The sequence below is a fragment of the Rhinatrema bivittatum genome, chromosome 8 (assembly GCF_901001135.1).
Source record: "Rhinatrema bivittatum chromosome 8, aRhiBiv1.1, whole genome shotgun sequence".
Lineage (NCBI taxonomy): Eukaryota > Metazoa > Chordata > Amphibia > Gymnophiona > Rhinatrematidae > Rhinatrema > Rhinatrema bivittatum.
Window position 1 is genome coordinate 134,725,502 of NC_042622.1, and position 27,772 is coordinate 134,753,273.

The window sequence follows — 27,772 nt, forward strand, 5'->3', positions numbered from 1 at the left end:
GCATGTGAGAACCATCTCTCAGGTGAGTCCCGACAGAAACAAGGTTGAGAACCACTGCTCTAGGCAACACGTCACTCATCCCTGGAAAAACCCACAGATATCTGACGTCACGTACCACATCCACTGCTTGCCATTTTTATATCCATACTGGAGATATGTAGATGTGCTGGCTTCTAAGGTGCATAACAATACTACAAACTGGAAAACATAGCTACTGAAGATATCTGACTGATATATATGCTCTAATCTAGGTCACCACAGTTGCTAGCCCTTTTTAATTTTCAAAATAAAAATATCTCAGCTTTGAAATCAAATGCTGGCACACAGCCAAATCCCTAGAACCTACCCACCAAGTCTTCAACAATTCCCTCTTTGAAACCATGATATTTTCCTATAAGTCTTTTGTTAAAATAATTCATGAAAACAAAGCAGTCTGAGTGGAGCCAGCAAGAGCCTCTTGATGAGATATTGGTAGCACAAGACTGTTCCTGAGAATTCATCTGTTCTAATCTAGAGGACAATTTTCAAAGGCATCCACCCTGGTTAATAATGATTCAGGCCACTAGACTGCCCTGTTTGAAAACCGCCCATCTCAATGCAGCCAAACATGTGCAGGGCCTAAGTTAAGGGAGGGCAGGGAAAATACATATAGAAAGCAGGAGCAAAGTTCAGAGGTACTTCTGTGCTCACAGACCATGCAAACCCCCAAATTTTCATTACTTGCAAATTTTCATTATATGCAGGCCACTGTAGGTACAAAGAAGCTGGAACCTGCAAGCTCCCCAATTAGTTTCAAAATGGACCCTTCCATACCAAATCAGAGGACCGCAAGAGAATGAGGAACTTCCATCAGAAGCCTAGGAGATTTGGGCCTGAGACTGCAGGAATGAGGTGATCAGTGAAGGAGTTTGCATTTTGTCACCCCCTAGGCACTGGTGGTGCTGTTACCCCCTTCAACCTCCCAGAAAAGGGACAACCTTCTTTGCTCTGCTCCAGGTAAATCACTTCCCCTCAAGTCCCAGAAGAAGAGAAAAGAGGGGCTTGATTAGGAAGCAGAGTGGCATTTCTTTGTTTCTGTTGTGTCTCAGGTTATCACCCTCTCCTCCAGAACAATACTTTAGGGGCTGGAATAAGGTAGTGCATTTATTTGCTCTGTCCCTTCCAGGATTAGCCCCTTTGGTCATTTGCACTTGGGAAGGCAGGAGCTGGAAGTAGGTAGCAAATCTTCAGTTGGCTTGCTCCCCCCCACCCCCCCGCAAAGGCCTAGTGTACCTATTGGCAAATCTAGGCCTGGAGGTGATCCTCACTCTTACCGTATCACATGGGCAACCCAGCGGTTATAACACTGGGATAAGGAGCCCTGCGACTCCGTTAGGGAGCAGGGCACAATGGGGCGGGTAAGGCAAGGTAGGCAGGGCTAAGAGAGAGGGGGTGGGGAAGGGAGTAGAAAAGGGAGAGCCAGCACGGGCAGCCCCTTCTTTTCGTCCTGTGCAGAGCTGCTTCATCAGCTTCAGATCACCCCTAGGATCAAGCAACTTTACCTCCTTGCTATATCAGTTTTGCTTCCCGGTTCCTCGTGCTCCAGCGCTGCTGAGCCCAGCTGGAGTGGCTCATCTCTCAGCACGGCTGTGCTGTAACAGGCTGATCTCAGCACGGCTGTGCTACAACAGTTTTGCTTTTACTTTCACTTTGCCTCCAGCACGGCTGTGCTGTAGGAGGAGCAGATCAGCTAAAGGAGCAGGAACGATTTCTTTGATTACATCATTGGGTAAAGTACAAAAATGTTGTGGCTTATAGGCAAAATGTTGAGAATATTAATGGTAATTTTGTGCTGCTAAGGTCGGGAAGGTATGCTCACCCCCTCCCCCCTTTTGCATTGAACTGGCTCTGCATTACCAGTACTTTATTTAATGAAAAGGTTTTGAATGCATGGCTGCTTCTGCCTGGAATGTTATTTTATTTAAGGAAATGCCTTAGCACATGGCTGGTTATATATATTTTAACTATTATATATTTAGTGAAACGCCATATATTTATTTTAACTAATATATATTTAGTGAAACTCCATGGGCACATGGCCACACTTTACCTGTTATTATATATATATTTTATGAACTCATGGCTGGCTTTCAGCACAATGCTTGCTCTGCATTACTTGTTGCTGTATTTATTGAAAGGGCAGCGAGTGCAGGGCTGGTTATCATTCACTTGTAGCCTTTTAAGAAACGCCATTGAAGGGGTCTGCACATGGTGAATGCATAGGTGGTTAGAGCACATGGCTGGCAGTAGCAGGCTTGGTAGCTCAGTGGTTAGAGCACTGATCTTGTAGGCTTGCTTTACTTTAAAATCGATGTTTTCTATGTATTGCTTTACCCCTCGCGCTCTAAATTGCTAGGAAGTGGGCAGGCTTCATGTCTACCATGCTACCTCAACAACCTGTGGATGTGCTTTGTTATACCTAAGTAATCTGACAATTAAAAAGTAGCCAGCATCCCCGTAGTTGGGAATTCTGATGATATGTCTATGGGACGGAGGTACGGCATCTGAGTGCTCAGCCAGGTTAACAGGATGTTTTTTATATTAATCCTAAAGGTGATATTTAGTACTCGGTTATTATTTAAAGGGACAGCTGTCCCATGTGCATGTTTATACTGAATTATAAGGGGTACAGGACCCTCAGCTTGATAGATATGATGATTTAGGCTGCGCTATGCAGCTCTATACAAAGTAAATTAAAATATTAATGAAAGGTCAGCTTACATCTTAGCATGGTATTGTGGTTCTTATTGTAAGGCAGGGGTCGGGAACCCATGGCTCGCGAGCCAGATATGGCTCTTTTGAGGGCTGCATCTGGCTCGCAGACATGTGTCGCCATACTTCGCGGTCCTCCGCCGCCCGGGCTTAAAATGCTGTCAGCCCGGGCGGAACGCGGCAGGACAGCTGGAGTCAGCGGCACCGGCGTGCTCTCTTCTCCTCCCCCCCGCGGCCCGGAAGAGGAAGTGGAGAGCATCGGGTGCCTGCGCGGGAAGAAGAGACCACACTAACGTGGTCTCTTCTTCCGCGCAGGCACCCGATGCTCACCACTTCCTCTTCCGGGCCGCGGGGGGGAGGAGAAGAGAGCACGCCGACTGGAGTCATCCGGGTGCCTGCGCGGGAGTCATCGGGTGTCAGCCGGGTGCCAGCGCTGGAGTCATCGGGTGCCTGCGCGGGTCTTCCCGCGCAGGCACCCGATGCTCTCCACTTCCTCTTCCGGGCCGCGGGAAGAAGAGAGCACGCCGGTGCTCTCTTCTTCCCGCGGCCCGGAAGAGGAAGTGGAGAGCATCGGGTGCCTGCGCGGGAAGAAGACTGCAGCGCGGCTCGGAGGAAAATGAAAATCTTCAACCGCGGCCGATGGGACTCCGCCTTCGCCTCCGCGAGGGCTGAAAATGAAGGAGGTTAGCGTTGGGAGGTGGCTGCTGCTGCCGCGAGTTCCCGGGGGGGGGGGGGGGGGCGGGAAGGGGGAGAGAGAGAGTGAATGAGCGAGCAAGCATGTGTGTTTGAGATCCTGTGTGTGTGAGTGAGAGATTGCATGTAAGTGAATGATTGAGAGCCTGTATATGTGAAAGAGAGTATGTCTGTGATTGAGATCCTGCCTGTGAGAGAGAGAGCATGAATGTAAGTTTACCATTGGGAACCTGTATGTGTAAGTTTGTAATTGAAAACCTGTTTGTTTGAAAGAGTATGTGTGTATGATTGAGATCCTTTGTGTGTGAGAGAGATCATGTGTATGTATGATTAAGAGCCTGTGTGTATAAGTAAGAGAGAGATCATGTGTGTCTGTGTCTGATTGGCAGCTGGTTTAGGTGATGGAGCATGTGAGTATGTGATTGAGAGCCTGTGTTTAAATGAGAGAGAGAGACCATGTGTGTCTGTGTGATTGAGAGCTGATTTAGGTGAGGGAGCATGTGAGTATGTGATTGAGAGCCTGTGTTTAAATGAGAGAGAGAGACCATGTGTGTCTGTGTGTGATTGAGAGCTGATTTAGGTGAGGGAGCATGTGAGTATGTGATTGAGAGCCTGTGTGTAAATGAGAGAAAGAGAGGACATGTTTGTAAGCATGTGAATGAGAGTCTGTGTGTGAGAGAAAAAGACAGCATGTATTTATGTGATTGAAAGCCTGTGTGTGTGTAAGCGTGAAAAGATAGACAGCATTTGTGTAAATGTGTAATTAAGAGCCTATATAAGTGAGAGAGAAAAAACATTTGTATATGTGAGTGACTGAGAGCATGTGTGTATAGGTGTGTCATTGAGAGCCAGTGTGAGAGAGAGCGCTGGTATGTGACTGAGAGAGGAGAAAGTTCCAAGCAAACCACCCCACCTCCTGCTAATTCAGAACAATCTCAGGACACCTGGATATCAAACGTTCCCAGGTATGCAGAGCAAAAAAATTTTTGTATCCTTATTATTTTTCATTACTGGATCTTTGTGTCTGCTATTTTGAAATATTTTGTTGGTATCTGGAAATGTTTTATATGAGTTTTTAATTATTGGATATTCCACTCATCAGCTGTTTCGAAATATGTTCTTTTTGTTAGTACAGTTTTACTGCTGATGATTTTATATTTCTTGATTTGTTTTATAAGGATGTGTGATGTTTCTTTTTTCCTTTGTTACACTGCATACAGAGACTCTGGCTTGTTGCAGTTTCCAATTCAGTTTTTGTCTGCATGCTTCTTGTTATGCGTTTTGGTCTCTTTATTCTATGTTAGGTGAGGGACAGCACGTGATTCAGGTGAGGTTTTCTGCTGGCGTGTAGTTTCTGTGTAGGACTCTAGCAGCCTGACTTGGTCCGTTTTCCTAATAGGAGATGTATTGGTGTCTTAAGGCCTGGTGTAATATTTTCAGAGACTTATTGTACTTTAAAAGTGTGATCTTACATAAAATGCACACATTTACTTGTATTTAGTTTTAAACATATTGTATGGCTCTCATGGAATTACATTTTAAAATATGTGGCGTTTATGGCTCTCTCAGCCAAAAAGGTTCCTGACCCCTGTTGTAAGGGCTTGCCAGCAGCCATTTTGGGGGTCAGGGCAGCGGGGTCAGCACATGGCAGCGGCCATTTTGGGAGGTCAGCACATGGCAGCAGCCATATTTAGGATTGCCACGAGCATATTTTGACGCCAGTACCGAGATACACCACCAGGCTCTCAGTTGGGATTATCAAAAAAAAAAATTAAGACAAGTAAATCATTAAAGTCTGCTGATCAATAAATTGTGACTTTGTAATACAGTATTTACCAGTACAGAATGGCGATGGCGAGCCAGTGGTCATCGACCGCAGCCGAGTCCGCGATGCTGCATCAGCCCCCCCATTGAGGCAGACAGGTCAGCAGTGGGGCTGATTGAAGTTCCAAGCCGGCCCCAAAATTCAAGGCCTAGCAGGAAGACCGTGAGGAAGGGAAAACGTCAGAAGCAAATGGATACTTCCAATCCATCTTTATCACACTCCGCTACAAGTCCTCCCAATGTAACAGCAGCAACACCCATTCCTGCAGTTACAGCTATAAGTGACTTAGACCTGTTGCTGTTGGAGGTTAAGGAGCATGCTGCCGCGCATGGCACAGATTGGCTTAGGCAGCGCATGTCAGAGTTTCCCTCTCCGTCTCAGGAGCGCCCACCAAACAACGAGCCACAGCAAGATTCCACATTGATCTCCTTTGTTCCAAGGAGTTCGTCGGCAGCTTCTCGTAAGAGGAGCACAGACCACAGCAAGTAGGGGCATTAGTCGGAAAGAAAAAGCGCCCAACGGGCCTGAAAACTATTGTGGTAGGGCCCCACGGTGGCGATGGGGCGCCCACGCCGACATCAGGTTCTGGTATTGCCCTTGGCTCACTGGCTACAGCTTCTACGGCTGCTAGCACTGGGACCACTTCACGTGACTTTGGATGAGGTAAGCCCCAGACTTGTGACATTTTATCGTCATCAGATTGCAGTGATACTGAGAGAGTGTTAGCCAAGTCGCTTTGCTCTCTATTCCATTCTCTTAAAAGAAAGAGGAATGTGAGCCAAGGCAATTCGGCTGCCGTTGTCTGGGGTGCTAATCCAGTAACCGTGCCAGTGATCAGTGGGCAAACGGTTACTGAATCAGGGAGGCTACAGAGTATGCTGGCCACTCAAGGTATGCCAGCCTCACCCGCTATACCAGCCAACACTCTGCCAGCCCCAGTTCAACCTACTTTGCCGCCTGTAGATGTAAATCCTCTTTTACACACTGCTAATTCGGCGGTGCAAATTCCAACACAGCAGTTGGGGTATGAGGTTTTATGTGGGGTTACGTCCTTAGCTCACAGTGTGCCAGACACAATAAAAGACAAAATATTGAAGAGGGAGTACATTGACATATTTTCCCTCCTTGTTACGGATATGGAAGTGGAACCCGAAAAAGGGGGATCCACTGAGGCGAAAGATAAGAGGCCAAAGGTTGCCAAGAACATCCAAAATTGGACCAGGGCTTTCCATATTTTTATGTCCGTGATTGTGAAACATGAGCCTGCACATGCCCCCTTTCTCATAAGATACATGGACACCATCTTGACAGCACAAAGGAAGGGAGGGTGGGCCTGGCTTAATTATGACATTCGTTTTAGGAAAAGCATGGCCCATAACCCTGCCGTCTCTTGGCAACACAGGTTGATTGACCTTTGGCTAGATGAGATGACCCTACAGAAGTCCTCATGGGCAGAGAGAGCGGGTACATCTTACAGTCATCCAAGGGAGAGGGGCCTATATCAAAGGGATAGATTTTCCTTTCAAGGTTCGGGGAGGCGGGACACGTGCAGGCAGTTCAATGCTGGCCACTGCACATGGAAAAATTGCAAGTTCAGGCACTCTTGCTCCACATGCGGTTTTGGCTCCCACCCAGCCGCTCAGTGCCGTACCTCCAAGGATCAAAGGCAGTTTCCTCAGCAGCAGGTGGGACGCTCGCCTGATTTCGCGAGCCCCAACCCCGGTCCGCGTTGAGGCAATGCGCCCGTGGCTGGATCGTTTTCCCTACCGAAGCGGAGCAAATTTATGCTGGTTTCCTGTATGGCTTCCGAATCCCTATTCAATCTTTACCCCCTTTAGCATTAGACTGCCCCCCCGAGCAATGCACGATTACTGGCGATGCATGAGGAGAAGGCAGATAAAAAAGTTCAAGCGGAATTGGCGCTAGGTAGGATAGCGGGCCCGTTCCCTTATCCACCTTTTCCAAATCTAGTAATATCTCCTCTGGGAATGGTACCCAAGAAAGGTTGTGTGTGAGCCATTTCCGGCTCATACACAACCTGTCTTTCCCGCCGGGTAATTCGGTTAACGACCAAATTGACCCCCATTTGTGTGCGGTGTCATACTCCTCCTTCGACTCTGCAATCCAGCTGATCAAAGATGCAGGGCCCTGCGTGCACATGGCTAAGGTGGACATAGTCAGCATTCCGCCTTCTGCCGGTGCACCCAGACTCCTTCCACCTTCTGGGTTTTCAATTCAAGGGGCAGTATTATTTTGACCGCTGCATTCCAATGGGCTGTTCAATTTCCTGTGCATTGTTTGAATTGTTTAGTTCCTTCTTGCATTGGGTAATCTAACAGCAGTCGGAGAGAAAGCAAATAGTACACTACCTTGATGATTTCCTATTGGTAGGGAGGGACAGCGCAGACTGCCATAACCTACTGGCCATCGCTCAAGAGGTGGCCAGGCGTTTTGGCGTCCCCTTAGCACAAGAAAAAACAGAAGGTCCAGCTACCACAATTACCTTCCTCGGTATCGAACTGGATGCCCAGGCCCAGCAGTCTAGGTTACCTACTGAAAAAAATTTTAAACTCAGGGAGACAATCTTGGAGATGCGCAGCCTCAAGAAAGCCACCTTGAGGCAGTTCCAGTCATTGATCGGATTGCTTACCTTTGCGTCAAGAGTAATTCCTATGGGCAGGGCATTTTTACGCAGGTTATCACTTGCTACAGTGGGGGTTCGGAAAAAACACCACCGTATAAGGGTCTCCAGGGCAATCAAGAGTGACCCGGTGTGGGAGACCTTTCTAACAGAATTTTAACGGCTTGGCTTTTTGGCAGGACCCCCCCAAGGCATAACAGTGAGCTAGAATTATTCACAGATGCGGCAGGAGGTGTTGGTTTCGGGATTTATTTCCAGGGAGCTTGGTGTGCCGCGCAGTGGCCGCAATCGTGGCATCAGCACAAAGTCGCCAAAGATCTAACCTTCCTTGAATTATTCCCATTAGGACAGATAGAACCAGTATAGAGGGCCAGATCTTCTGGCCCTGTCGCAGCCCTTGGCATTGCGTAGCGGCATGGTGACTGGCACAAGCAACAACCCCCCCCCCCCCCCCCCGCATTTAGGAGAGTCCAACAGGCGGTTCGGACTGGGCAAGCGGCCTAGCAGAGCCGGCGCAGTCCCTCGACGCTTCAACTGCCGAGAGGGAAGAAGCAAGAGATGCTGAGGCGAGGCGATTAGAACAAACGTTCCCGACTTCCACGGTCGGGTCGACGGACGCTATGGCTTCAACAGCCAGGGGTCAAAGAACAACTCCGCGGCTTATACGGCCAAGGGGTGTGCACCCGCCTCAGCTGATTTTCATACCTTCAACTTTTAGAAGCGTGGGGGGGGGGGGGGGCCATCGCTAGTCACTAAATTTGTTATGATCAGTTATGCAGTTGTGTATAGTTACAATGATGTTATAATTATGCTTGCTAATTGCCGTTTATTCAATGCTTATGGGCTGCAGCCAATTTTATCCAACCAATAAAATCTGCTTTTCGATTGAAGTCATTGCAATTGCGCCGTATGTGGGAGGGGGGAGGGGGCCAACGCAGCCTTTACACTGCCCACATTGTGATTCAGGAGAAATCATGGAGTAAACTGAAGACTCCCTTTCCTACTGCCTCCTTGTGGGGTTGAGTTTTCTCAACCCCACAAGGGGATTCAATAGAAAAGAAAGTACATGGTGTTTAAGCTCAACAAATGCAAGTCTTGTTAAACGCCCCTGCGTTTCTCTTCTGATGCTCAGTTAGCTATATATGGTAGGAACTATAAATGTTTGTTTTTATAGCAGGCGAGTGCTGCAACCCCTGTTGACCACTGGGTTCTGAAAGCTTGCACCTGTACCCGTGCTTAGACTCCACCTTAAGCTGCGGACCTGCGCTCGCTAAAGCTTAGGGACGGGGGGAACCGGTTTTTCCGTCTCACTTCAAGCTCGCGCGCCATGCCGCTCCGGTCTTCCAGCTCTGCTTGGGAGCGCGGCAACGGGAAGGCGGCCCAGGGTGGGGGCGGTGGTGGCAGTGGGACCCGCCCTCCTTCCCCCTCCCCGAGCAGTGCCGGGGCTTCGGCGGTTCCTTGCACTCTGCAGTGCTTCGCCCGCCGGGCTGGGGTGTGAGTGAGAGACAGAGAGAGCGCGTGTGTGTGTGTGTGTGTGTGTGTGTGTGTGCAAGAAGCAGCAGCAGCATGGTCCGCAAAGTGCTGGCGGTGGTGTTACCGCTCCTACTCTGCTTGGCGGGGATCATCGGCATCATCCTGCTCTGCGTCCCGACCATGGACGTCAAGGGACCCCCGACCTACAAAGTAAGTGTGGGGGGGGGGGGGGGGGGGGGGAGAGATGACAGAAGGCATGGGGAAGAGCGAGCGCTCTGTGCACTGCTGAGGTTGAACTATCCTCCCCCCCCCCCCCCCCCCCGCCCTCGCTTTCTCCTTCTCGTGCATCAGTCCGGGGGCGGTCAAGGGCCCGGAAGCGCTAGTTGGCAGGATCCCCCTCCACCTCCACTTTTCGGCTCTGCACGGTCTTCTTCGCACGCCCTCCCTCCCTTCTCTTGGGCTGCAGGTGACAGCGCCGCCGCTGTCTCACCAGTTTGGCTTTTGACAGGTTCTCAGTGCCGGGCGGCAGGAACAGGAAGGGAGGAAAATGTCTGTTGGTATTAGCGATGCCCCCCCGATACTGCCCGTGAAACATAAATGGGCTTGTGCCGTCTGGTTCCAGTTGAAAGTCCTCTGAAATCTTCGGTTTAAAGTCAAAGGGCTTCACGCCGTAAAGATATCGGAGGTTGCCTGGGAATGCAAAAAAATAAAAACAAAACAAACAAAAAAATCACGGAGGAGGAAAGAGCTTGCGAGGGTCGCCCGAGGTGGGATACAGCATTGAGGGGGGGGGGGGGGGGGGGGGGGTGGGAGACTTAAATACATTCTGATGTTGGAGAAGCCATGCATCTTGACATTATATGTAAAAAAAAAAAATTCGGGTATGCTTGGCCTCAGATGCTCAGGTAATCAGATTTAATGCGCTTTGAAGAGTAGGTGGCGCTTTAGGTAAGCTCTCAACGCGAGTCGGAAATGAAATGCAAATCGGAAGGAAAAGTGGAGCTGTAATGACCGTGGTTCCCTACATTATTTTAGAAAATACTTTTCTATCTGTGCTGGTAGTGAGCTGACGTTCTGAGGGTTTTCCTTCTCTCACTAGAAAGGGACAACCTCCTATTTTCCTTTCCAGATGAGGGAGTTATTTTCCCAGCCACGACTAGGAACGCATATCAGTTACAGTTAGGGGGCTACATGGAACAGTTAAAATGTAACCAAAGCCCCTGGTACAAGGCTAGCCAAATAGCAGTTTTAAATTTTTTTTTTTTTTTTTAAAAGATTAACAGGATCTCTCCGCCCCCCCCCCCTTTTCCTTTTTTTTTTTTTAAATATGTGCTGAGGGAGGGAGGACAAAGTAGGTGGAGGACTGGCTTTCACAGCTTGGATCCAGTGGAAGCTAGAATATAACCGAGAGAGAGATCCCACAGAGCCCGTTATAGGTAAAGGAGACCGCTGATGGGTGTGTTCTTGTTATGAGCAGCTATGCCGATTGTTGCTGCTCCAGCCTCACACCTTAGAAAGCACGGTGTTTTGTGATATGTTTTTTTTTAGCATTAGCATGGCTGTTTAGCGATGCAGAATTTTCTTTTTATTGTTCAACTGTACTGCTTTTGGGGGTATGCCAGAAGTTTTCTGAGCTTTCCTTTTTAAGTTTTCTTGTATACCATGCAGACCAATGATTACAAATAACTTGAAGTGGGGCAAATAGTAAATATATATGTAGCAAAATTGGAAAGGTGAATACCATGGAATACAACATACTTCCTCAGCTGTTGTTCATCTTTAGCACTTACTGAATAGGGATGAAATGCGTTCATCCTGTACTTCCGTCATCACCTCCCCTCCAAATTAGCTTTTCTTGAGGGCTCTGGGTGGCATGAGTACCTGGTGAGTGCAGTGCTTTCCTCTCTCCTCCACCCACTCCCTCACTATCTTCTCTCAGCTCTATCCGCTTTCACACCTTTTCTCACCCCTTCCCCCAATATCTTTAGACCTTTCTTCCTCATCACCACCCCCCTGCTCCTCTATTCTCCGCGTAGTTCTTTAGCCGTTGGGGTCTGGGAATGCCACACCCAGCCCCTCCACTCTTTCTGTGATTGGCAAGGCTCTGGCCATCAGTCCCTCCACTATTTTTCTCACTAGCGCAGTCTGGGGATCTCAAATCGCCAGCATTCTGCTTCTTTGGCTGGCAGGCGGGAGGTGTCAGGAACTCTTCCAGCCATGCTGCCCTGTTCCTCCTCAATTTATGCAACACATCTTTCCTGGTACCTGTGGTAATTCACTGTGAATGCACAATGGGAAAACTTACACCAATACAACTTCAAGCGCATACGATGTTCCTCCACTTGCTGTAAAGAACACCTAATTTCCAATTTTCGGTTGTCTGTAAACCGAAACATTGCACTACAATCCAGTCAACGGTGGGCTTAAAAATTGTTGAGACCTTGGGTAAGAGAGCTGTTTGCGGCCTCTTTACAGGCTCAGTTTTTATGACACAGTCAGGTGTTTTCTGTTTCTTTTTCACTTTGCACCCCCCCCCAAAAAAAAAAGTTTGTTGCAAAATTGTGGGGCCCCTGGTGATTGCAAGGTCTGCCACCCCCCCTAAGGCTGCCAGTGTTCTGTCACAGAAACTGCTGTTGACATACAGTGGATCATTAATAATGTCTGTCAAGCGTGGTGTCCTTGGAACTACCCAGGACTTCTAGATAGAGGCATGTTCACCACTACTGTACCAGCAATACAATTTTACTGCGACAGGATTGCAGCAAAGCACCAGGGTTTTTCCATCTAACCCCGTGTGAATAAGGGGGTCAACCTACAAGTTGCAGATAAGGCCTTATTTGACTAATGCAATTTAAATAGTTTCTCTGTCGGTATTGTTTGCCTGTCCCTAATTTCCAAATATTCATGTGGGCTAACAGGGCAGCCACCGTGCTATCTACCGGTCTGAGCCGAAACTAACCTCATTCAGGCTGATGCAATATTGGCACAAGGAAAAATGGCACTGATGATTGAGCGCCCACTCTCTTAATGCGCGCTGATGCATCTCTCCAGGGCGCCCAGTGTATTATTTAAATGGGCTGCAGCGGTAAAAAGGAGACGCTAGGGAAAATTGTGCACCCCTAGCGCCTCCTTGGCAGCAGGTGCCTGGGAGCAGTGGCTGTCAGTGCGGGTTAGGAAAATAGATGCTCAATTAAAAAAAAAAAAAAAAGAAATGTATTTCCTTACTCTTTTTTTTTTTTTCTGTACCTCTGACTTAATATCGCCACAATATTAAGGCAGAGGAACGGAAAAGCAGTATTTTCTGCTTTTCTATTAACTTTAGGGGCTCCTCAAGAATTAATGTCTGCTATGAGGCAAAAATGTGCATGTCGGGCGCATGCTTTTTTTTTTTTTGCATCAGGAGTAATAGCTAATAGCCTCATCAACATGAATTTACATGTGATGAGCGCTATTAACTACTTGCTGGTTAAGACGTGCATTTTGGATGCGCTAATCCCTCATTGCATAAGGGGTTTTGGACGCGTGTCCAAGCGCATATTAAGCATTGTGCTTGGCTGAACGCACTATATTTCATTGGCCTGAAAATGTTCAAACACGCTTTAGTACTCAGGTTTTCTATAACACCTGAAAGAGAGACTAATATAACACAGAGCAGAAGGAGAAGACTCCTGCTAAATTCCACTGGATTCCAGGAAAATAAGATAAGATTTGATTTTGATATACTATTTTTCCATAAAATCAAAACTATGTAGAATATAAATCATGTCAACACAACTAAATTTGGAAAGTCATAACACCTTACAACATAAGACAGAATTAACATAAAAACATATAGGGGTAGATTTTTAAAAAAAAGTACGCTGGATTTTATAAGATACGCGCATAGCCTCTAAAATCCTGGATCGGCGCGCGCAAGGCTGCCGATTTTGGGCCTCGGAGGGAACTTTCTTTTGCCCTCCCCTCACCTTCCCCTCCCTTCCCCTACCTAACCCCCCCCCTACCTTTATCCACGGATTTACGCCTCCCGGAGGGAGACGTAAATCCACGCGCGCCAGCGGCCTGCTGGCGCGCCAAGACTCGACCCGGGGGCGGTTCCGGAGGGCGCAACCACGCCCCGAAACGCCCCGGGCCGAAACCACGCCGTGCCCCGCCCCCAAAACGCCGCGTCATTGTGTCCCGCCCCCCGACACGCCCCCTTCCGAAAACCCCGGGACCTATGCGCGTCCCGGGGCTCTGTGCGTGCCCGCAGCCTATGGAAAATAGGCGCGCCGGCACGCAAGGCCCTGCTCGCGTAAATCCGGGCGGATTTACGCGAGCAGGCTTTTAAAATCCGCCCGAAAATAAAACTAAAAAACAATAATTTAAAAAAAACCTTAAAATGCCTACCTAATCATACTCTCAATAAACTAGAAAATCAACTCTGTAAAATCAGTTAAAAACTTGAGTGAGTAAAAAAACATCTTAGAAGTTCTTTAAATTTCAAGCAGTTTTTCTCTAGCTTCACTTCTAATGGTACAGCATTCCATATTAAAGGTGCTTGATATGTAAAACAGGACAGTCTCTTAATTTTAAGTCAGATGATAGCAATCTCAGCAGAAATTGAGGCCATAAACTTGCTGATGTAAAAAAAAATAAAATACAAGATTGGCCAAATATAAAGATGATTTTCTAATATAGCGCTCTTTAGATATGATAAACACCTTAAAAATTATTCTATAACCAGTAGACAATGTAACTTCTGTAATAGTGAGGTCACATGTTCAAACCTGGATTCACCAAAGATGACCCTAGCTGCAATATTTAGAGAAGTTGAAGTCTCTTCGCTACAGTCCCAGTACATCCAATACATAGCGCGTTACATGTCTATACCTGGTAAAATGGTTGGAACAAATCATTGACCCGTCCAGTCTGCCCAGTCATTCCAGCCCATAGTGCTAAGAATATATCCTGCTTATTAGCCACAGAGCATGACTGCTATCACTCCTTATCTGAGAGAGGTTTTGCTCTCTTCATCCTTTGTGCTCCCCCTGCTTGGTTAGATGAGCATGAAAGATCCTCCTATTTTTAATTCTCACCCAGCACCCCTCTTCATATGCACATTGGCAACTTATACAATTTTAAGGTCACTGTAGGAGACTAAGGGCCTCATTTTCCAAGGAGTTACCGCATGTGATAATTCCACAAATCACGCTAACAGCAGTTAACGCGATTTGCGAATTTTTAATTTTGTATTCAGGGGCGGAGCAAATGTAAAATGTGCTGCGAAACACCCGCACTGTTAGCGTGGCTCATAACTACGCCTCTTTCATTTGCGTTACGTTGTGCGCTACAGGCCAGGAAAGGTTTATTGCGGTTCGTGATGTTTCCTGACAGGCCTGTTTCAGTATGATGCAGGAGAGAGAGAGAGAACCTTACCATAGTGCCTCCTCCCTAGACAGGTATTTGTATCCCTATGAGAGGCCCACCTAGTAACTCGAGGTGAGGGTTAAGTATTAGTGTAGGGGGTTAGGGGCCACTTTCACATTCAACATGAGACGTACGAACAGAACAGAGGTCTCTTGTGAAGATTTGCTGGCCTTTAGAGTGAGGAAACTCACTCCAAGATGAGATTTGTGCAATGTTCTCTCCACCTAGCTTGTTGTTACCCAGGTAGAGAGTCCATCAACTTGCGATAACAGCCTTTCGCATAGCTGATATCGCAATTTGCGATACACATGCTTATTAGCATAAGGTACACCCCTTTTTGGTATCGCATGCGATATTGGAAAATGAGGCCCTAAATGTCATTCACAGCTGTGATTTCAAACATGGTGCACCAGTTTCCTGTTTTCTTGCACAGTGATAGGACAGAACTAGAGAAAACCAGGATGCTGATGTAGAATACTTGAAGCTAATGCAAATAAAGAGAAAAATTGTATTTCGGTACCTGCACTGGTGACCAGCTGTCCCTGTAAAAGAAACTGTATTGCCGGGCCGAATTTAAGATTTTGGCGCCTATAGGCATGACTAAAAGATAAAGGTAGAGTTCCCGCCTAGGAGCTTGGGCATGGGAGTTTCACCTCCAGAGATTGCAAGTAGGGCAGGGATTGCTCGGCCATAGTGCCGCAGTGGTGCATGACCCTAGAGTAAGTGGGAGAAGGCTCTTCTTGGGTCTGGGTTTTTGGTGTCTTCAAAATTTGGCACCCAAAACAGTTGCCTATGCCTAAATCTGTGCCTGTGTATTCCTTAGCAGCCCTCCATGGCTGCAGTTCAGAGCCTGCAATACCAAGAAGGGGATTGCTAATTCAGAATGGTGCTCTGGATAAAGGGGTCCTAGTAGAAAATGGCAGCAAGCATAGTTGGTTGACCCAAGAAAGTTGCAGAGGAGACTATTTTAGTTGTGATATTGTCTAGTACAGATTAAAAAAAATATCGCTATATATTAAGTTGGAGGGTACAGTTTTTTCCTGCTTTTCTGTACACCTTTCCCGGTGGTTTCAAAGTTAATGCCTGTCCTTGGGCAGGCATTAATTTCTGAGAGTAAAATGTGCGGCTTGGCCGCACATTTTACTTTCAGTATTCTGGGAAAATAACTAATAGGCTCATCAAAATGCATTTGCATGTGATGAGCATTATTGGCCGTGCATTTTCCACATGCTATTACCTCTTACAGTATAAGGGGTAATAAGAGTGCGTGGAAAACACATCCAAACGGCCTAAGATAGTAGAAGCTGTTTGTATTGTGTTCTACTGAAATTGGAGAAGAGTAGGTATGGAGACATTTTAGCTAGTGTGAGTTTGTTGCTGAGAGTGTTTTTACCTTTTTATTTTTGCTGTCAAGGTACATAGATGAGGAAACACCATACCATATACATATAACTGAAATAAAATAGTTCAAAATTAAACAATACAAGTACTGACAGCTATGCATCAGGTAGAAAATATACCAGAGTCCATTTATCACAACCTTTACAAGTATACAATTAAGAACACAAGTGTTCACATATAAGGCAAGACACTCGGCTCACACAGACACAACAGAAAAACAAAAATAAATAATATAAATGTATTAACACCGTTGAGTATTGAATCCTAACAGTTTCAAATGATCCTTATTTGAATCAGACAGCAAAGTATCAAAGGATTTTCAAGCTTGATTATAATCTTTAGGTAAAAAGTGATGCATAAATAATATAACTAATCTCTCTATATGCATCCAGTGAACATAAGAACATGCCATACTGGGTCAGACCAAAGGTCCATTAAACCCAGCATCCTGTTTCCAACAGTGGCCAATCCAGGCCATAAGAATCTGGCAAGTACCCAAAAACTAAGTATATTCCATGTAATGGACTTCTCCTCCAAGAACTTATCCAATCCTTTTTTAAACCCAGCTACACTAACTGCACTAACCACATCCCTAGCAACAAATTCCAGAGTTTAATTGTGCATTGAGTGAAAAAGAACTTTCTCCGATTAGTTTTAAATGTGCCACATGCTAACTTCAAGGAGTGCCCCCTAGTCCTTCTATTGTCCGAAAGAGTAAATAACAGATTCACATCTACCAGACTTCTCATGATCTTAAACATCTCTATCATATCCCCCCTCCGTCGTCTCTTCTCCAAGCTGAACAGCCCTAACCTCTTTAGTCTTTCCTCATAGGAGAGCTGTTCCATCCCCTTTATCATTTTGGTCGCATCTAGAGGGTAAAAGGCAGTTCTGACTGAATCCAAGATTTTAAAATACAAAAGAAAGCCACAGAAATAAATTTCAAATATCCTTTTGATACTGGCAAAGGAAATGAAGGTGAACCTATAAGTATAAATTGGCCATCAAAAGAGGGCCAGATTCCAGTGACTCTTTAGATCATAGAAAAAACATCTTCATAAAAGGAAGAAGACCTTATGGCATAACAAAACTTTAAAAAAAAAAGTTTCCTTGTTACATAATCTTACATCTAGGACAAAGATTTGATTGATAGATCCAAATCTCTGTGCTTTAACATTATCTATGTAGATTCGGTGGAGGAGCTTGAAAAACAACTCTTAACAAAATCTTAATTCAGTGTTGAAAGCAGAGCTCCTTGTCCTTATTGGTACTTCAAGGCCACTAGTGTGACCACCAATGTGAAAGATCATTTTGAACAGAGGCATTTTATACCACCAAGATAACTTTTTCATCTTTTTTTTACCATATAATACATTGTCTCCACTAAAGAGGTTGAATAATCCATGAAAATCTCTTTGTAATTGTTGTATATAATGTCATGCTTGTACATATGCATAGAACTGTGTGGAAGATAAATGATATTAGTCACATAATTGTACAAAAGAATAAAGAAATTGATTTTTAAAACAAAGAGAAGAAACATTTATTATTCCTTTTATGTGCCATCTTTGAATACTCCTCCAGAATCACCAGGAGAAAACTGAGAATTTCCTATTAAAGGCTGAAGTCCTGATATGGCATCTGGTTCCCTCCAATATTTACCCAGATACCTCCAAGCCAATTGGACAGGCTTAAAAAGACAGCAGTGTTTCAAGACATCTGGTCGTATATCACCAGACACATGGAGCCAGGCCAAAAGAGAAGAGGCCAATTTATCGGCCACCAAATTAGGGATGAAAAGGTGTATTTAGCAGTAATCAATTCTCACAAAAAGCAAAATTGACAGGCTGTATTGTAGAATCTCACATCCGGAAGATTAAGCCCTCCAAAATGTTTGGTGTTATGAACCCTCCTGTAGCGGTGCTACGGGAGGCTCCTTACCTCTTCCTGGAGGACGCTCCAAAGCCGGGGTCTCGCCTACAAACTATCCAGGATTTGCTCCAGGGCCTGGGAGGCCTCAATGTTCTTGGGGCCTGCCTGAGGCTTGCTTGTTTCTGCATGGACTTCCTGGTTTGAGCCATGCCCTTCTCCCTAGGGGCTGGCCCACAGCACTCCTCCTTAGTTATAGGGCCAGCTAGGTATGGGCCATCCAAACTCCTCCCAGGGAGTCACCGGTCTGCACCCCTATAAAAGGACTTCAACTTCCAGTCAGCTTGGCCTTGCATCGGAGTTACTTCGTTTCTGGAAGCTCCGGCTGTCCAGTGCTCCGACAGGCTCTTGTGTTCTTCGTGGAGATCCTCGTCTCGTCTGTGTTTTGAACCATGTCTTCATTGCCTGAGGTCCCCGTCCAGGTATCCTGGTGTTTCAGCTCCTGATGTCTCGCTTCCTGATATCCTAGCCCTCCTTGGTGTTTGTGCTTGCACTGGAGCCTTCTGTTCTGCCGGCCGTGGATCTCCGGGTGACGCAGCTTCGTCATGGGAGATGCCGGCAGTGGACTGGTGTCCTGTGCTCCTGAGCCGTCTTGTCCTGCCAGCCTTTGTGGTGCTTCGGATGACATCTGGCTCAGTCGTCTAAGTTCTGCCTCAGCTGGATTCTTCCCTGCGCTTGTCCCGCTCTCCGTGTGGTGCATGACCAGCCTCCTCGGGCTGTGTAGGGCGCGCAGTGGGACAGGGTGGTCTGCGACCAGCCCATTGGGTCCGCCCGTGAAGCTGGGCTGTGTAGGGCGCCCTGAGAGACAGTGCCAATATCTTCCTTCCCACCTCCTCATCTCGTTTGGACTTCGTCAAGTTCCTTGTCTCTGATGCTGTTGCATCAGCTCTGGTGTCATGTCTTTGCTTCAACCTTAGTCTGTGATGCCGTCGCATCAACCTTGGTCTTATGTCTTCGTGTCAAGGCCTCCGTCTGCCCTCATCCTCAGGCCTGCCTGCTGCTCCATGCCGATTCAAGCGGCAGGTCCGAAAAGGCTTGGAACAGTCGGAGGACCGTTCCCCCTACCAACATCATCTTTTGTTGGCTCTGGGAGCTTGCAGGCCTGGCAGAGGGTAAGACCGTGTTCTGCCATGCTGGGACACGTCGCCAACTCTCTGTTCGGTCCTGGATCCGTCTGGGGTTGGGCTGAGGCCCAAGGGCACACTAAACACCCGCTACGTAACAGAATGCAAGGCCTTCAAGGCCACCTACGTAACAGTTTGGGACATAAATTTACAAATCCAGCCCGTTCTTTCTTCCCCTGCCACAAAAAATGTACTAACGTAGACTTCAAATATGCTAGGTCTTTGTTAGATAACTGATAGGATACAATGTGCATTCTATATACCAATTTCTTAAATAGAACCATTTTATATAGGACACACCTACCAAATAACGAAATTGGTAAACTAGTCCATGCTTGTAAATTGCAAGTGTATTTTGGTAAGTAAAGATTTGATATTGAACTGATAAAGTAAGGATGTATTCCAAAGTACCTCAATCCCTAAGTATTTAATTTGCTTTGATGCCCAACTTAATGGGAACTCCCCTTGTCAGGTAAGCTGAATAGTATCATCATCAGCTATAGGTTTAACTCAGCAAAATGTATCTCTAAGCTTGTAAAGTTACCAAATAATTGAAATAAGTCCAAAACATGTGCTAAAGATGTTTGAGGATTACCCAGAAATAAAAGCATATCATTCGCAAACAGATGTGGAATTCAGAAGTTCCCAAGGTCACACCTCTGATAATCGGGGATGACTTAATTTTAAGTACAAGTGGCTCCACTGTTAGTAAGTATAGTAATGGGGAGAGGGGGCAACCCTGTCTAGTAGCACAATATAAAGGAAAGGATTGAGAAATCAAACCATTTACTCTTAATCTGACTTGAGGCGACGCGTACAAAAGTTGTTTCCAATGTAAAAAGGGTCCAGTGATTCTAAATTTTTCCATTACCCAAAATGCACTTTATCAAAAGCTTTCTCCACATCAAGGCTTACCACCAGCCCTACTTGATTTTTGGGAGAGAGAGGGAATATGTGCATGTAGGAGGGAGTGAGCATGTGCGTGTATGAGAGAGAGCATATACATGCATGTGTATGAGAGAGGAGAAAGTTTATGCATCCCTCTCTCACTGATCCTCAACAATCTGAGTGACTGGAAATCAAAGGTTTCCAGGTATGGTGAGCGTGAATTATTTTATCCTTATTAGTTTTAATTTTTGGATGCTATTGTATCTGCTGTTTTGAAATATTTTATTGGTATTTGAGAAATTTTAAACAAATTGTTTTTAATTAATGGATCTTCTGTTTACCAGCTGTTTTGTAATATTCTTTTTATTAGTATGTTTATACTACTATGATGTATTTATTATATTTTATTTAATGTCTGAGGATTCGTAATTTTTGATATTTTCCATTGTTACACTGAATAGAGACTGACTTGTTGCGGCCTCCCTATTTAGTTTTTGCCTGCATGTTTCTATTTATACTTTATGGCTTCTTTTTCCTGTTTTGGTGAGAGTCTGCCTGTGTTCTGCACGTGTGATTGAGATGAGAGATTCTGCTAGCATGCAGCAATTTATAACAGCTTGGTTTGTTCTGTTTCCTAATTTGAGGTGTATTGGTGTTTTAGGGCCTGGTGTAATATTTGCAGTGCTGCCTTTTCATAGGTAGGAATGTTCGATTTTTAAGTGCTGGCAGTTACTGCTGTTTTGGTGTGGGTGGTTTATTATATTTTAATTGTAATTTTCTCATGGCTTTCTGAGGGTCAAGTCCACACCTAACATGCATTACAGTAGCCCTAATGCCATATGGGTTCCAAGTGCCTTTTTTTGTAGGGTTTTCTAGTTGGCACCAAAGAAGTACATGTAAATACTTGTGATATTTTTTTTACCCCAGAAGACTGTATTTAGAATTTACATGAGAAAATATTCAATTATAAATGCATAATTGTTAATTGTGTATGTGGCGAGAGCAGGAGGTGGGGGTGTAAGGGTATAAAATTTGCACCTAATATGCTTACACCAGCAATGGGTTCCAGGGAGGGGGTAAGACCCGGAGGGTAGAGGGGTGACAATGTTTAGGTCGCTGGAAGGAACTAGGCATTGGTGGCAGACCTGAGAGAGAGAATGAATGAAGTGTGTGTTGGGGGGGGGGGGAGGGGGGCACAATTGTTCACACAGGGAGGACAGCAAAAAAGCTAGCACTATCCCTGAAACTAAGCTATTATGTGTTGTAGTCTGTGGACTGCTGCACTCGTCCTCTTGGTCAGGCTGCTGACCCCGACATGCCCAAGACCTTCCTTCTCTTCCCATGGCAGAACCCTGTCCAACCTCCACATGGCAGGACTCTGCTGACTGCAATCACTGGTGCTTTCCCTTTGGTGTGCTCACGCCCGACTCTGCCTGATTTAAAGGGCCCGCGGCGGGAAAAGCCCCATAGCGCCCCTGGATGATGTCAGATGCTGAGGCCTATACAAGGCCCTTGCTGGGTCTGCTTTGATGCCTCAGCTTGAGAGTTGAGCTTGTTGCTCCAGCATCTTGTCTTCAGTCTTCATCTCCTTCTTCTCTTTGCCTGCCTGCCCTGCCTATTTGTCCCTCCTCTTCTCTCAGACGGATACCTGGTGTGATCTCGGATACACCTGTCCACTGCTGGCCTCCGACCACTGCCTGATCTGGGATACAACTGACCATTGCCTGGACCTTGGACTTGCCTGACCTCTGCCTTCCTATGACCCAAGCTTTTAAATGACCACCACATCTGCCATCAGCAGAGATCCCACCTAAGACCTGTTGTCCCTAGCACCTAAAGGCTCAACCTGAGGGAAACAAGGGCTCCTGCCAGGTGTCTGCTTCGCCCGGGTCCACCTGCTGATGGTGGGAACCTGCTCCCTGCAGGTTGTGCCAATCCTGCATTGGCCCTAAGGTCTGCACACACAATACAAGAAAGGGAAAAATCCAGTCTCGCAAGATATGATTCACCATTGATAAACACTACCCTTAAGGATTGCAAAAAATCATACAAACCACACAGATGAAGGACAAAAACAGAGAACAATGTCCCAAAACTCCAAGGAACAACATCTTCTTTATCTACATAAGCATTCAAGATGCGTTCTTGAGGGCCCAATATAATATGCCAAAATTTGAAACTTCCATTATTGCATCAAAATAACGGAAATACAAAAAGGGTATGTGGCTACTGTCCAATGTAAAATAGAAGAAAAACTAAAAATATTAAAAAAAAAAAAAATCCCCCACCCACATTGACTGACTTCATGAAAAAAAACCCAGAAAGAAATATACATATTTGAAAAACATTATGGAAAAATATGAAGTCTTATATCACAACTCAAGGAGTCATCCTTATGGTCTAAGTTCAGCGTTGTCAAAAAAAAAATAAATAATGCGTCATATAATCACTAGGCCAAAGTATAAAAAAACAAATTCCATCACAAATTCAAATTTTTGAGTCTGTATGCATGTCCAGACTGCAATTAAAGCTCAGAGAACCCCCCCCCCCAATAAATAACTAAACAATTATAAACAAGGTATAAGTAGAACAACAAATGTAAGGAGGCAAAATCAGAGGGCTTGGTTTCCAATAAAGTGTGATGTAGCAGTCAATATCAGAGGTGAAAAGCTAAAGCATTATCTCCTAACCAGAAAATCTGCACATAGCATCAAAAAGAAAAAATCAATAAAAATAAAACTAGTGTGCACCCAGTGTATATACGTAGCTTGGCTCACATATCTCAGTTTGAGTAGTATGAGAGAAACTGTAAAGAGTCATAATGAATCCAAATAAAGCTGTAATTGATCCTTAATATATAGCATGATAGTTTTTCCATTAGCAAACACATTTTTGCAGGAAACTGGAAAGAGAACTTCACACCTTTACGATATAAAGCTGTGCAAATAATTGCCATTTTTCAACATTCTTCTAAAACTTTTCCTGAAAAATCTCCAAAAAAAAGTTTTTTTTTCCCCCCTCACATTCCAGAGAAGCTTGCTTCCTATAAACTTGCATAATCTGGACTTTATCTGCATTATTTAAAATAGGGGCTATAGCTTGTCTAGGTCTCGAGTCGTCCTTTCTTTGAATCCCAATGCAGTGAGCCTGTCTACTACAACAGGTTCCTTCTCAAGGGATAGATCCAGAGCCTCTCGAAGCCAAACCTGAAAAAATTGTAAGAGATCTTGCTCCTTAACAGATTCCGAGAGGCCAATAACACAAATGTTACTTCTGCGTGCTCTGGTCCTCAACTCTTTCAAGTAAATCCACATTTTCTTTTTTGATATCGGCTAAATGTGTAGCAATTTGTTCTGACGTAATTTCCTGAGCTGCTAATCTATTATCCAGCTCTCATATATTTGTGGCCTGTCTGCATACGTTCTCACTCATTTCTTCCAGCACAGATTTGTAGTTTGTTCAGTTGGTCAGTTAAGGTTGCAGTAACATTTTTATATATATATCCTGTACAATATCGTTAAGCTTTGCACGAGATTGCTCTGAGACAGTCGCTTTGTTTCAACAAGTGCTATTTTCTCTCTCTTTCCCTTTGTCTCTCTGACTACATGTAGCTCGTGTCGACATTCCAAACTATGCAGATTGTAGCTTTTTCAAATAGGCAATTGCAGTGATTAAAAATCACCCCATTCAAATCACCAAATGCATTTGATGAAGGAAATATTTTAGGCCTTCACAGAGCTCACCATTTTTGCAACCTCTGTTAAGTTGCATAAACGGAAGTGCTTTGCTGCTGAGATAAGTTAAAGAGGAAAGGAAAGTCTGTGAGTGAGATTGCTAATTCCAACAGGTATTCCTAACCAAAAAAACAGAATTGTAATGATGTTTAACGCCTCAGCTATAGTAGAATAAGATCCTTTTCCCTGCTGCTGAAATTCTGAATTATTTTTTTTGGCAAGTGTGCTTGAAAGATTGTGAGCAGATTATGATGCATGAAAGCATAAGGGGAAATGGTTAAGGAGAACTCTTGAGAATAAAGAAAATGGAGCAAGACTACATGTTTCTTAATTTTTTTAAAATTTATTTCTAGTAAGAATAATAGTATCACTTAGGGATCCTGTTTTGATAGGTCACAGATAGGTGGAAGAAATATGGTGAAGGGGCAGTCAGTCTCTTGCTTTATTAGAGTTAGGGAAACAGGTTCTGTTTAGGTCCTGGTGGAGATTATAAAATATGCTTAGACCAAGGGTCCATTGGCCTAGTATCCTGTTTCCAACAATGGCCAAGCCAGGTCACAAGTACCTGGCAAGTACTCAAACACAAGAGGACTTATTGGTGATGAAGAGGTAAGGGGTAGGTTTTTCTCTTATGCGCGCCGTGTCCATGTGCATGCACTTCCCAGCACGCACACATGGATGCGCTGATTTTCTACCATGTGCGAGCCGGTGCCACAAGGTGGAAAATCTGTGGCCTGCGTGCACATGTGCGTTGTATTTTATAATCCGGGCGGCACATGCAAAGGGGGGGGGGGGGGGGTTGCAATTTCTGCATGGTGACACATTCCAGCCTTCCCCAGTTCCTTCCCAGTCTGCTCCAATTAAGGAGCGGACTGGGAGGGAACCTCCCTTCCCCTCTCCTCCCCACCCCCTAAATTCTACCTTTTTTTCTTTTCTTCTTTGTTTTGCAACTTACTTCAATTCCCAAGTTCATATTTTTAAAAATAAGGAGGGCAATGTAATAACCTGTGCTAAGCCTACCACAGGTTTTTACTCATTTTTTTCAGTGCAAGTTTTTTACTCTGCTGATTGGTCCCTTCACTGTCACATGTCAGTGAATGGATCAATCCCCTTTCAGACGGCTGCCCTTACAGAACTCTGAAATGGGATTGGTCTTTTCACTGAAGTGTAACTATGAAAGGACCAATTGGGAACAGCCCTGCCCAAGGAGGTTGTCTGGCAGGGGTTCCTAGGTGGGGGGGGGGTGGGGGAGATTAGGGGGCTGGGGAGTTACATGACATTTTTCTAAGGGGAACTGGAGGGGCGGTCAACCCCGGACCTACTGGCTGCAGTGAGTCAGACAGTCCTGCTCAGATCTGAAAGAAGGCACTGATGTGGAGAGCAGAGGAGAAACAAATGGTGAACCAAGGGAGGGGGTACTGCTGGGTCTGGACCTGGACTGCCTGGCCCTCTGGACCAGACTTCATTCAGCATACTGGGGAGGTTGAGGAACTTTTTAAAGTTAGATTTTAGCACGTGTTGTCATGCAAATAGACCACAAGTAAAAACAAAAAAAAAGCTTTTTCAGTTTAGTATGTTTTTTGTTTTGTTTTTTTTAACTCCTGGTCTATTTGCATATCAGCTTCTTGCATCCCATGGGACTGTGTACCATTCGTAAATAAAACCTATGTTAAAATTTAACTCTGATTTTAGCATGGGTTTTATTACATTGGCCCCACAATAAGCAAGCAAAATACTTCTCTGCTGTTTTCTTGAAACTGTTGAATTAAAAGGAGGGACAGGCACTTTCAAACTGGCGCACATGCACACACATTCGTCAGCCTGTGCTCAGGGATGCGACTATTTTATAATTTGCATGCGTATGTGCACACATGTTATAGCAGGACAGCACGCACATATACCAAATTTTAAGTGGGCGTGCACAAATGCCTCTTCTACCGTGTAAATCTGGGGATTTTAAAAGGGGTGCGTGGGAACGCCACTCCCAGTTTTACCAGTTTGTCTCCTGTTCGCCCAGTTGAGAGAGGTCCTCCATCCCTACATGGTTTCATAGCCTTCAGTTCCTCCAGTCAGGGGCAGCTCAAGGGAAACTGCTGCCTGAGGTGAGGGATGAGATGGTGTCAACCCCCCCCCCCCCCCCCCACTCAAATCATCAAGATGGCAAGGGGGGTAGGGTCTCTGTATGGTCTGGTCCTTTTGGTGATTTGAAATGCTGCGGAAGGAGGAAAGCAGGGGCCAGAGTTCCCAGAGGAGTAGCAGAGTGTCTGTGATTCAGGATTTCTGGGAAGCTGGCAACCCTGCCACACTTCCAGGAACCCTACCACCTGTCTCCCATGTTTTCCCCAGCATTTGCCCCTGGAGAAGTGGGGGATGGGGGAATAAGGGTCTGTGTGTGGCAAATTCTCTAGTGCCCTAGTGCAAGGGTATCAGGTGCTTTAGGTGAGCCTTGCCCCACCCCTCCTTCCCTGCCCTCACCACACAAAATAAAGTTTGCATTTATAATAACCAATTTTACATGAAAAGACATTCAGAGTATAGTTTTCTGAGATAAAAATATCACAACATGCATATTTATTTTTACATGCACTACTGTGGTGCCATCCAGAAAGCTCTACAAAAAAGCAAAATAAACACTAAAACACTTGGCATGCATATGGTATTAGGCCTATGGTAATGCGTGTTGGATGTGGGTTTTGCCTTCAGAAAGCCGTAAGTAAACTGAATTACAATTACAGTAGTATACCTCCCATACTAAGAGAGAACACTAGCTGCCATCACTGAAACCGTAAAAACATTAACTATGAAAAGGCAACACTGCAGATATTACACCAGGTCCTAAAAACGAATACAACTCCTATTAGGAAAACAGAAAAGCCAGCCTGCTATAGATCGTAAAATAGAAACTTCACACTAGCAGGATACTTAACATAGAAACCATAGAAACATAGAAGTGACGGCAGAAGAAGACCAAATGGCCCATCCAGTCTGCCCAGCAAGCTTTCACACCTATTTGTTTTCATAATCTGTTACTCTGACCGCTGAGGTCAGGGCCCTTATTGGTAACGTTTTGGTTCCAATTCCCTTTGCAGACAGCAGTGCTGGAGCTGCATCTAAGTGAAGTATCTAGCTAATTGGTTTGGGGTAGTAACCGCCGTAATAAGCTACTCCCGTTTGTTTACCCTGCATGTGCAATGCAGCCATTGTTGGTTGTCTGAATAAAAATCCTCTTTACTTAATTCCCTCTGTTGCTGAAACAGTGAGCTGCGCTGGATACTTATTCCAAGTCAAGTATCATGCTTAATTGATTCGGGGTAGTAGCCACCGTAACAAGCAAGCTACACCCATGCTTATTTGTTTACCCAGACTATGTAATTCATTCCTTGTTGGTTGATGCTGATATAAATCATCTTTTCTTCATTCTTTCTGCCGTTGAAGCAGAGAGCTATGTTGGATGTGCATTGCAAGTGAAGTATCAGGCTTAATTGATTCGGGGGTAGTAAGCGCCGTAACAAGCCAGCTACTCCTATGCTTATCTGTTTACCCAGACTATGTAATTCATTCCTTGTTGGTTGCTGATATAAATCATCTTTTCTTCATTTTCCCTGCCGTTGAAGGAGAGAGCTATGCTGGATGTGCATTGAAAGTGAAGTATCAGGCTTATTTGATTTGGGGTAGTAACCGCCGTAACAAGCAAGCTACTCCCCTGCATTTTTGTGGATGCAAATCCTTTTTTCCACATTTCCTCTTGCCGTTGAAGCATAGAGCAATATTGGAGTCGCATTAACTGTGTGTATGTTTATTGAATAAGGGTATTATCTCCAGGTAGTAGCCGTCATTCCCGCAAGCAAGCCACCCCTTGCCTCTTCTCTTCATTCACATCCTCTAGACTTTATGGATCCACAGTGTT

General features: G+C 45.3%; 1 protein-coding gene across 2 annotated transcripts in view; it reads left to right on the forward strand.

Moving 5' to 3' along the window:
- The first annotated feature begins 5,359 nt into the window (after nt 1-5,359).
- ENTPD2 (ectonucleoside triphosphate diphosphohydrolase 2) overlaps nt 5,360-27,772 on the forward strand; it is a 178,146-nt gene continuing 155,733 nt past the window's right edge. Inside the window, exon 1 of one of the 2 annotated variants that reach the window (XM_029611200.1) lies at nt 5,360-5,932. In XM_029611200.1, coding sequence (XP_029467060.1) covers nt 5,828-5,932 — 105 coding nt within the window. In that variant the 5' untranslated portion in view covers nt 5,360-5,827. Of the gene's footprint in view, nt 5,933-9,245; nt 9,594-27,772 lie in introns of those variants that run through there. The other variant, XM_029611199.1, reaches the window with a different exon arrangement.